Genomic DNA, 11,236 nt, shown 5'->3' on the forward strand with positions numbered 1-11,236 from the left:
ATTCCAAATATCAAACGTTCACTACCATAAAGGTATTCGCAAATCATTTACATATTGAAGTAGTTTTACCGAAAAGTAATAACAACATAAAACACCCTTTATGTACAAGTCATCTTATATCGATGTAGTGGATCGAGTAACACAAACGCACCCTAAAATAGGCAGAAAACCATTGGAGCTCTATAGAAACTTGGGCAATTTACCCAACAAATTTATCAGTTCAACTAAAAAAATATTTTCAAAAAAATACAAAATACAGAACCAAAAATTCATGAAGCATGGGTGGATTAAAATGAAGTTTGATTCAGTAATTGTCAATATAATTATGTTTTCTGTGCATATAATTTTGGACACCCTGTACAAGACACAGTTAGATATGGCATTCAAATTATTACACATCATTTTCATTAAACTAAATTTTCCGGTAGATTAACTGATTTTGAATGCCACACATTTCTACAGGGTGATTAGAGATTTAGTAGCGCATATTTTAATAAACATACTTTGGCATACCGTTAAACACCATTCATTCAACAACACACAATTTGTCTTCCTTTATTATATACCGGAAATATATCACACCTAAGCCACCCCTATACAATCTGGAAACAAACTCTTATTCGGATAACATTATGCGCGAGTACAAATCTTTCAAATTTAATAAAAATTTATAATTTAAATAATTTATTCTAGTCCCAGGATGAATACATAAAAAATTAACCACTAAATGGCGTAAAAGCTGCTTAAATCTGGCACTTGTTCTTTGCAGTCCTTTTTGGATGCGGGAATATGAGGCAAATTGTTGATCTTGACCTCTTTTTTAAATAACTGACTCATGCTTTTTCCTATAAGCTGAACATAAAAAAACAGTTACGAAAGGTTTTCAATGCAAATTAAAGTAACAATCAGAAGTAAAAATTAAAAAAGTAACCCTTAGACATTAAAAAATTAAATCAAAGTGAGTGTAAATCTGTATCTCTCATGAGTACCAGTTTAATTATCTGGCTAAACGGTTTGCATTTTACTCATCTGGTGCTCTAATGCATGTTTAGAGATAGATAACTTCCTGTGCTTTGTTCGTATGAGAAATTTAGAAAAATAAACCAATACATTTATGAGATAGAAAAACAATCAGCTGCTACAAAATATCTTGTGACTTACTCTCCAAGCAAAAGATTTCAAAAATGTACTTACATTCGCTGTTAGCTTCTTGAACAAATCCTTCTTCACCTTTTCGATTTTATTTCCTTTGCTTGTACTACCAGAAATTCGTTCATCCAACTTCTGCAGATCGACCGGATTCACGCCGGGGATTTGCTGCATTACCTGACAATGGAATTAAAATCGTTACAAAAACAAGACTTTCGATGACAAAAAGTACATACTCCCAATACTTCAACAAAAGACGGCCTCAACATCTCGTAGACTTGAGCTCCCAAAGTCAACAGCAGCCCTTGATTGCCTTCGTGCTGGCCGTGCAGAATCAGTGAGTTCAACACAGCAACCATAATGTGCGTGGCCATTTCCCCGGTCAAAGATGCGTCTATTGTTAGCTGAAATTTATTCAAAACTCGCACAACATTCTCAGTAAGGCTTGATTTACTCACTTGTCGCACTATAGGTCCAGCTAGTTGCGTAGCTTTCAATGAAGCAGTACTGTCGATCCAGCTTAAGGCACCCAAAACCGTCAACACGATAGGTTGGCAAGTTTTGTCATTTCGAAGCAATATTAGGCCTGGAGAAGACATAAACTCCCGTTAGATAAACCCAGATTTGCAAATTATAATGCTGAAACTTTACCCAAATCTGAAATAACTTCAGCAGTCAAATTGGATCGAGTTGAAGGCGGCGTTGGGGAGTTGCTTAGCTCTTCCGTTTCCATCGTGCCCGAATTGGACTCCGGTGTCAAACTGCCCCCAACCAACCCAACCTTTAACAGAAGGCAACACTTCAAGTAAAAATATTCTAATTAATTCCTCCACTAACCTTAAGTAAGTCTAGGTATTCTCTGGTCAATGCCCTTGTTAGAAAGTCTTCTAACAGTTCCTGAGTATCGGCGTTGTCTTCTTGAACCTCCCGGTTTCTAAATTCGATAACTCCCTGCCATTTCGATTGTAACTTGGTTAAATCTGAAGCAATTTAAAATTAATTTAATTAATTAATCCTAATGTAATTAAATTACCCACAAATTAGTTTTGAAAATCTTAATGTTTTGCTGAATTAAATTAATCAAAAATACTAATCACTTAAAAAAGGCTTCCAACTTTGAGCAAATCATCAGTTAAAAAAAACAATCAACTGATAAAGATACTCACATATCGGTGCAACGTGAGCTAGCAAGGGTAAGACCACTATTTCATGATATGGAGCTGGACAAGAGTACATGAAAGATTTCAAAAACACCCGGATAATGGGCCTCAGTCTATAGTCAGGCATATGCTGGAAAAAAATCGCGAAAATAAACCTAAGTTAAGTAAAAAAAACACCCATATGAACTTACTTGTAAACGCGACAAAATGCTATTAATTACTGCTACAGCTAAATCAGGAATATTATACAAATCTCTGCCTAAAGAAGGCCCCATTGAGCCCACTAAATGAAAACAGCTCTCATGGAGCGCTGTAAGAAACCACTGCATTCGTTCCAAAGAACTTTGTACCACCAGTTGCTCGCCATTGTCTACATGCCCTGAAAAACTACAAGTTTAGTCGAAAGCTACAAAATTATCCCAATGAACAGCACAAACCTACTGTCCCTAGCAAAGTAGCCTTTTCAACTTCCGGAATTGCTAGACAGCCTTTATAACCTTCATGAATCAACATATCCGCTTCCGGAGTGAACATTTCATTGAAAATTTTAATAAGAGAGAGAATGTGGGGCAATAAAGGCACCACGTGAGGAGCAGATGGGTTACGGCAAACAGGATTACCTGATTCTGTTAGCGACACCACAAAACCTCCTATAATAAGAAAAAATTGCTTTTATAGAGATCACTGGATTATTAGTTTTTTCTTACCGCGAGTTGCCCGCTCGGGATCATCTGGCCACGAACATCGTTTAATAGCACCCAACACTAGATTTACACAAAACACGAGACTGTTCCTGTTCTGCCCGTAAATATCAACAGTATTTTCAGGCACTGGAGGTTTATCGAGGCCTATAAAACAATCAGGTATCGGTTAATGCGGAAAATTGGTTATTGCATTTAATTACCAATAAAGGAAATAAACTCTGCTACTCCTTTGAGGGCGCCAGAGCTGACAATGCCAAGAAACTGAACGTTCGCTTCCCGCAAAATATCTCCAGCAAACATGCTTTGCCTGTCATAATCGCCTAAGAACAAAACAAACCGAATTACATCCCGAAATTTAAAAGATTATTTTGAAGAAACATTGCTAGGACACACAATTTTTTATGCGGATAAGTAGAAAAAACGTACCGAAATGATTGGAAATCAACAACAAAGCTTCCAGAAGGGTGACTTTTTCCAGATTACTCAATCGAGCTGGACCGTCCTGACTTGCCAGATTTTCGACAGTGGCTTTTATCTGATCGAAAACAGGCAGCAATAACAACGGATATTTATTCCCTATGGAATTGAAAAAATAAATTATTTAAAATGCAGATTTTTACGTTACGTTCAAAGGTTACTCACCAATTTTCACTATCAGAGACGCTGCATGCTTTCGAACGTTCTTTAATTGCCTGGATCTGGCAAGATTCTTCTGCCCTTCGGGCACATAAACCAGAGTGGCGAATATTTTTTCTAACACTTGGGGCAGAAGCGCTGCACCAGAAACGGCTACAGAATTTGCTGCAGGTGCCATTTGTCCAGTTGACATACTCAAAAACACAAACAGTGCAGAAATGCACGTTAGCAAAGTCGAGATAATCAATGGATCTATAGGCTGATATGTCAGACACATTTGCAACAGTCTCAGTCCTGTTGAAATCGGCGGTCTTTCCGATGCTTGTAACACCCTGCAAAAAAACACACCATACACTCAACTCACATGAAAAACAGTACAATTTTTGGATCAAAAACCATTTAGACTGTTCCAAACAAATGAAATCTTCAATTAACAGTTTTTTTCTTTCGTATCTCTTGAGGAAACTACCACTTTCCTGTCTAGTTAATAAAATAACTGCATTGTTGCTCACCTGCTCAATACACTTTCCAGGAAATTGGCCAGAGCTTCCCACTCCTGATAAAAAGAATCCGATTGAGTCAATCCATAAGATGTATTTGGCAATGAAAGACATTTTAGCAACCAGTGCTCCACATAGTTGAACGTTATGAGAGGAGCCACAATGGTAGCTTGTCTGGAAAATTAAAAAAAAACATTTAAAACAGAATTGATCAATAAATCAAGCAAGTACCTGAACGAATCCAGAATATCTGACCGGCACCTATAAAAATAAACAGAAAACTCTTCCTCACTGTCAAAATCTAGTTTAGCATAAGCTAGCGTTTCTCTTAGGCCATTCGTTGGACTTTTGCCCACTGGGTAACTGAATTTGATAATTTTCGGTGCAGTGCACTGAACCCATTGCGGTATAGAACTGAGAAAAATTGGATCCCTAGATAACTGTAATGGAAAAGTTTAAACTTTTTATAGCTTTCTTATATCTCCTGCTGACTTACTTGATCATGTTTCAGCATACTATTCCAAAGCGGATTGGCCAAATGAGCTAATACCAAGCTTGAATGCGCGCTGTATGCCAAAACCGCTTCAAGAAACATTGCAAAATTCAATGGCCTATAAGTGGAATCTTTAGAGCAAATTATGCACAATTGGGTAGTCAATCCGCCAAGAACCTAAAATGATCCAAAGTCAAAGAACTGAAACTACTCTTTTGTAACAGCCTCATTACCTGGATCAGCTTCTTTTTGAACAAGTAAAACTGGTCATCCGCAACATTTCCTGGATTTTTTGCAACCGCTAGAATACACTGCATGGTTTCAGTGCTAAAGAGCATCATCAGCGGTTTTCTTTCCTCGATTTTGCCCTTGCGATTCACGATTTGGGACAAGCATTCTGCTGCCGGGTATTGAAACGCTTTGTCGCTCAACAGCAGGCAAAGGATTTGCAAGAGTCTGCCATTCTGTGCCATTATATGGGTCATTGAGACCCATTCGGCAAAGCCTGAAAATCGGAACGCATTGAAAGTTAGCACTATTTATTAACATGGTTATTAAGGTTATTAACATCAAGTAGTAATAATCTATAGGGAAAAGAATGCATAGCGCTTCACATCAAAACTATTCTGGTAAATCGAATACTATAAATTTTACCTGTTAAAGTGAGCAGTACCACTTGCACAACTCTACTGTGGGCTGCTGCTTTAGAAGGATTGGCTTCATTGCAAGCCCTCAGTTGGCTGACATGAAGTTCAATAAGCCTTAAGAAAAAGTCAAAGATGAGACTCATGTTTGCTGTAAGTGCATGATAAATGTCCTTTCGTCTTTGATTTGATTCCAATGTCTAAAAGGGAATCAATTGTTACAGTTCAATGTTGGTGCGATTATTTGGTCGTTTATGTACTACCTGCAACAGAGCAACATCTTCGACTAGTCTGAGAAAAACAAACAAGACCAATTCGGTCTGCGTTTCTCCACATGCACAAGAATCAGAGAGTTCATTGAGAAGACTTGGCCACTGTTGTGGCCACTCTCTCTTCACCATTTCTACAATCACCCTACTGAGGGCATCTTTCATGTGGATCTCCTCACTGATTCCTCCAGCAGCTAGAAGCTTCATGGCATTCTCCTGCAATTGTACCGTGAACTTTAACATACAAATAATCTAATTATGAATAAGAATTAGCAACCTTTATGAATATTTTTTCCTGTTGGCTAATTTGAGTCCAGCGATATTTAACAGTGTATTCCATCAATTGCAACCCAAAGTGTCTAGCAATAAGGCTGTTTTGATTGCTGGCAGCCAGATAAAGGCCTGCCTCAGCACACAAAGGGGATGTTTCTTTGAAACTTTCACATGCTTGATACGCCTTTAACCTATCAGCTTGGGAGGCCTCACAACTCATTGTCAGCTCAACTGCTCGAGCCAGGTCAGCTGCCAGAGCAGCTACATCTGTTCCAGCCATTCTTTTCAGTTTTTCTAAAAAAACAGCCCCTTGAAAAACCAAAACATTAAACTATCACATGTTGAAAAGACATTAAATACCTTATTGCTTGATGAAAGACCGACCACGTGTGATCCGGCAGTATGGTTTAATTATGGATTTTGAGCAGAATATAATATTGGTTCGTAAAAGGTTTCTTAAATCGTTTGTTTATTGCATTGTTTGACGAAATAATTCTTGAAAATGTGCAACAATTTTGGTATGTCTAGTTAAGTTTGACGGTTGCCGGCTACAACAACGACGACGCGCCTCCGCGGATGGAATGATAAATGATTGGCAGTAAGCATGGGCGCACCCATTATTTATTAAGAAGTATTTTTTAGATTAGAACACATTTTTGTGAAGAAATACGTAATTTTTCAGCCACAACTCTGTAACTCAAATGGTTCTTGCAAAACTTCTAAAAAGGCCATTTAGTTCTCACTGGAACGATGTAAAAATGAGCATTCTTGCTCATTTTGTTTCCGAGAAATGAGCTAAAACGGGACGGAAAACATGAAACTTTGGCATAATCTTGCACCTAAGTGTCTGACATTCACATTTTCGCTTTCTGGGTCAAAACTACTCGAACTTCCTCACTCATGCGGTTATGACTGAATCGAATTTTCAATTTTCTATCCAACGATAACAATGACCAACCATGTCATCACGGTTGGTCATAACATACCTAACTATAATTTTTCCTAATTTCATAGACACCAAAAGACAAATTTTTTGAAATAAAAACGATTTTTTTATTCTTTGACAACATGTAGCAAGAGGCAAAGTACTCAAGAAAGAAACTAAAAATCGAATTAAGCAAACAGGAATATGGAGTCATAAATATATTTTCAACTAATTTGAGAAGAAGTATTTAAGAGTCGTTAGGTTAATCAGCCTTAATTGACTAAATTATGTCTCTTCTTCAATAAAGCACTTCTTTTCTTAATAGGAATGTCCTCAAAAACGGTTCATTGTATTTAAAAAAGCCAAAAATTCAAAATTGAAGGTCTTTGGTTAGTTGACTACAAGTAGATTTTAAAATTATAAAAGACTAAAAATATTAACTTTTGACTCCGTAAAGTGGTGAATTTTTGAGTGTCGGAGTAAAAAAACCGCCAGAACTTTTTATTTGGTGGATGAAATCAACTCATTTTTTTGGTTGATGCACTAATTATTTATTCACAATTTTCTGCTCTTTGTAAAATCTTGTAGCCGTAATAGCTTTTGAGAAAAAAAATATTTGTGTTTTCTTACCACTTAACAATATTACACATTAACTGCAAATATCGTGATACGAGGCATAAAATCATTGTCAATCTCACAAATTCGTTTCGAAGGACGTTTTCTAATGAAGAAGTGACCGACATGGTCAGAGTGTTAGGGTTTTGGTTCCTCAAGAACACGAGGCAAACAGCAAGTATCCAGACTCTCGAGGAGGGATCCTCGGACCACAATCCAATAATGCTCAACATAGGAGGCGATGACAAAGCGCAGCTTCTGATGAAAAGAACTACAACCAACTGGGCAACGTTCACAGAACTAACACAGCAACTAATTATTCCAAGGATAGATGACAAAAATGGCGTGGATCAAGCAGCGAAAAGCCTGGAAGATGAAATAATTCTAGCATACAGCAAAAGCTCGGTGACCGAGGAACTGCCGGTAGCTCGCGCAGAACTGCCAGATAGGCTCAGCAGGAAAATCATCATCCGACACATCCGCTTGCACCCAACGCAGGAGAACAGGATTGCCCTAAACCAACAAGGGCAAATGCTCAGAGAGGTTCTACGCGAGTACAGGAACGAGAAGTGAGAGAGTCACCTAAAAGAACTGAGCGTCGAGGACCAACGCATCTGGAGAATGCAAAAGGCTCTGAGACGCGAAGACACCAGGATACCACCACTCCATGGATCGCAAGGTTTGGTTTACTCAGCACAAGATAAAGCTGATGTTCTCGCGGATACTATGGAGCGCGAATCAAGAGTGAACACACACCCAAATGACGACCGCCTCCACGAAACAACCGTGAGGCGAGCAGTCCGAAGGCCTCCCCCGGGGAAGTAGCGGCAATCAACCGACGTGCCAAGACTAAGAAAGCCCCAGGAAGAGATGGCATCAGCAACAAGATGTTAAAACATATTTCGACGAAAGGAATAGCCTTAATTACCAACATAATCAACGCTATTTTTAGGACAGGGCATTTCCCGAACATCTGGAAGCACGCCGAAGTTATCATGCTACCCAAAGCAGGCAAAAACAAGAGCTGTCCCCAAAACTACCGGCCGATCAGTCTGCTCCCAGCCATTAGTAAGATAGCTGAACGAGCCATCTTACGAAGACTGCGGGACGAAGCAGACGAACTAAATGTGATACCACCGGGGCAGTTCGGGTTCAGAGGGAAACACTCCACTGAACTGCAACTGCTCAGGATTGTGGAAAGATGTTCCAGGGAAATGAACCAGATGAAGTCCACTGGAATCCTCATGCTGGACTTCGAAAGGGCCTTTGACAGAGTCTGGCATGAAGGGCTGGTCTAGAAGCTACGGGCAAATGGTATCAGTGTTAATATGTGCCAATTAGTTGATGATTTTGTTCGCGGAAGAACCTTTAGCATCCAAACTGAAGGAAGCAGGTCGACTAGTAGGAGCATGAAAGCAGGTGTCCCGCAGGGGGCGGTACTCTCACCAATGCTCTTCAATCTCTTTACCAGCGACATCCCTCGGACTACTAATACGACCCTGGCACTCTTTGCCGATGACACAGCCCTCCTTGCGACATCAAGGAGCAAGGAATGCGTAAGGCGGAGACTTCAGCTCGCAGTTGATGAACTACACGAGTGGTTTACTATGTGGAAGGTAAAAATTCACCCAGGCAAAAGTCAAGCCCTCCTCATTGGTAGGAGACGGGACAGCGGTGATGGAAATATCAACATCGATGGGGTGGACGTCGAGTGGAAACAAGAGGCGAAATACCTAGGTATCATCTTGGATAAGCAGCTTACTTGGAGGAAGCAGGTTCAAACATCTATCAATAAGGCCAAAGCTGTAACCAGCAAGCTCTACCCACTCCTCAACCGCCAAAGTCATATGAGCATTAGGAACAAGCTCTTGCTGATCAAAACAATTATCAGGCCCGCATTGACGTATGGCTCTACGTCGTGGGGCTATGCGAGCGAATGCCACTTAAAAAGACTACAAGCCACGGAAAACAAAATTCGGCGAATGGCAGTTGACGCGCCTTGGTTCGTACGCGAGATCTAAAATGGGAACCACTCCGCGACTTCATAGCCCGAAAAGCAGGAGCTGACTTCCAGAAAGCGGAAAACCACTGCAACAGAGACAAGTACTTGTCTCTGACTGCAATGAAGATCTTCGCAACGCGGTAAGTTATGAACCAATGGATATGGGCCTTAGGAAAAAAGGTCCAGGCACCAGCTGAGCCAGCAAGGCAACAGGCAAACGGCGCAAACCGTAGCTTACAACCATCAAGTGGTTTAGCTTAATCAGCTTATTTAAGTTAGCGAGATGCCCACATCAGGCATGAAGCCTATGTGGAGAGAATGAGATGCAACGGCATACGGGTGCCAGAGCTGACACAAACTTCAGACGACTGCATGTTTTAAAGGATTTCCTGGAAACTACAGCGCAAATGGGGGTTTTTTTAGTTGGTAAAAATCCAACACTACCCGGTATTGCGGGAAGATTTTTATCCTCCAGCCGCCGGGCAAACAAAAAAAATTAAAAAAAAAAATGAAGAAGCGGCCGACATGATCAAAAAGTATTAGAGTTTTGCGAAGACAACTTGCGTAAAAGCGTAAGCGTTTACTCGACGCATATTTGCCGTTAGTGTCTAGTATTGTTAAGTGGCTAGAAAGCAAACATGTTTTTTTGCGCAAAAACTATAAATGCTACAAAATTTTACAAAGAGCACAAAATTGTGAATAAATGAATAGTGCCTCAACCAAAAAAAAATTGTTGATTCCATCCACCAAATAAAAAGTTCTGGTAGTTTTTGTACACAACACTCAAGAATTCACCACTTGTCCAAAACGCCTGTACTCGATTGTTTCAGCAAAATATGAGTCTTAAATAAGAACAAATTCACAGTGAGTTTCACCAAAATACATCGTACTATTCTCCCGATATTTCGAAAAAGATAATTTTTTTAAAGAACTTTGACCATCAATAGCAGAGGGGCCCGACATTTTTTGTTAATAAGAGTTAGGTCAGATCGTCTTCTTTTGATCCAAAGAATCTCGCAGCACCTTTTTGATCATGTGCTTACGGGACACCCTGTATAATCAACCACCGAAATAAATAATTTTCCGGCAGAAATTTGAAAATAATACATTTTTAACACCATGTTTATAAGAAAAATTTGTTTTGTAAAAGTTTGTGTTTTAATATTTTCTACTTATTTTTTTTAGCTGAAAAAATCTATTTCAACGCCTGAAGAGAAAATTGCATTCGTGCCTTAACCTTAGATTAATTAGACCTTCCGATGCATTCAGTTATACTGATTGAAACATTTTTAAAGTAAGTAGTTAAAAATCTCGATTTAACTATTAAAAAATTTTAGAAAAATCTCGATTTAGCTATTCTAAAAATTCTAGAAGTAGTTGAAAATCTCGATTTATCTATTGAAAAATTTTAGAAGTAGTTAAAAATCCCGATGAACCGTTGAAAAATTTTAGAAAAATCTCGATTTGGCTATTGAAAAATTTTTGAGAAATATCGATTTAGCTGTTGAAAAATTTTAGAAGTAGTTAAAAATCTCGATTTAGCACGATATAGTATACTAAATTTGCACTCATTGTAGAAACACCGATGTTACGCCCATGCTTTTCAGAAATACCACTGTGATGCAGGCAACCTTTATTACAATTACCTGTATGCCTATTTGGCTATATTAAAGGAGAAAGTAGATATTTTCTATAGGCTTAACGTTTTATTAGGTCAAATGCTATCTATTGCTGCGATAAGTGCGACTTGGAAATTCGGCTATCGTTAAATTGAATTGTCAATAGCCCAAATAAATGTGATAAGCTGCAATTGTCGTTGATGAAGGGTTTTCTTGGGCGTTGTTGACCGTCCATTTCGGCCATCTA

At 38.9% G+C, this 11,236-nt stretch overlaps 1 protein-coding gene across 2 annotated transcripts; it reads right to left on the bottom strand.

Annotated features, from left to right (window-relative positions):
* Window positions 1-667: 667 nt before the first annotated feature.
* Window positions 668-6,400, bottom strand: LOC109533749 (exportin-5). Of its 2 annotated transcripts, none has more exons than XM_019899150.2 (21): window positions 6,189-6,400; window positions 5,833-6,122; window positions 5,550-5,771; window positions 5,297-5,486; window positions 4,876-5,147; window positions 4,646-4,819; window positions 4,381-4,589; window positions 4,162-4,323; window positions 3,656-3,981; window positions 3,440-3,589; window positions 3,214-3,333; window positions 3,017-3,157; window positions 2,747-2,959; window positions 2,501-2,688; window positions 2,316-2,439; window positions 1,987-2,129; window positions 1,801-1,930; window positions 1,608-1,735; window positions 1,386-1,553; window positions 1,195-1,326; window positions 668-852 (listed from the first exon to the last, which is right to left on the bottom strand). In XM_019899150.2, exons 2-21 carry the CDS (start codon window positions 6,106-6,108, stop codon window positions 724-726), a joined length of 3,597 nt encoding a protein of 1,198 aa, XP_019754709.2. In that variant the 5' UTR covers window positions 6,109-6,122; window positions 6,189-6,400; the 3' UTR covers window positions 668-723. The 2 variants fall into 2 exon arrangements, with proteins under 2 accessions (XP_019754709.2, XP_019754710.2); XM_019899151.2 differs by having other exon boundaries at window positions 5,833-6,137.
* Between the last annotated feature and the right edge of the window lie 4,836 nt (window positions 6,401-11,236).

The sequence above is a fragment of the Dendroctonus ponderosae genome, unplaced genomic scaffold, assembly GCF_020466585.1.
Source record: "Dendroctonus ponderosae isolate FM_Combo_2020 unplaced genomic scaffold, Dpon_F_20191213v2 Dpon_F_20191213_1, whole genome shotgun sequence".
NCBI classification, from domain to species: domain Eukaryota; kingdom Metazoa; phylum Arthropoda; class Insecta; order Coleoptera; family Curculionidae; genus Dendroctonus; species Dendroctonus ponderosae.

Excerpts from the sequence above, each read along its gene's own strand:
- LOC109533749 (XM_019899150.2), bottom strand. The coding sequence starts at position 6,108 with ATGGCTGGAACAGATGTAGCTGCTCTGGCAGCTGACCTGGCTCGAGCA. Across the intron at positions 4,324-4,380 it reads GATATTCTGGATTCGTTCAG|ACAAGCTACCATTGTGGCTC; the intron begins GTACTTGCTTGA and ends TTAATTTTCCAG. Across the intron at positions 1,931-1,986 it reads AATACCTAGACTTACTTAAG|GTTGGGTTGGTTGGGGGCAG; the intron begins GTTAGTGGAGGA and ends CTTCTGTTAAAG.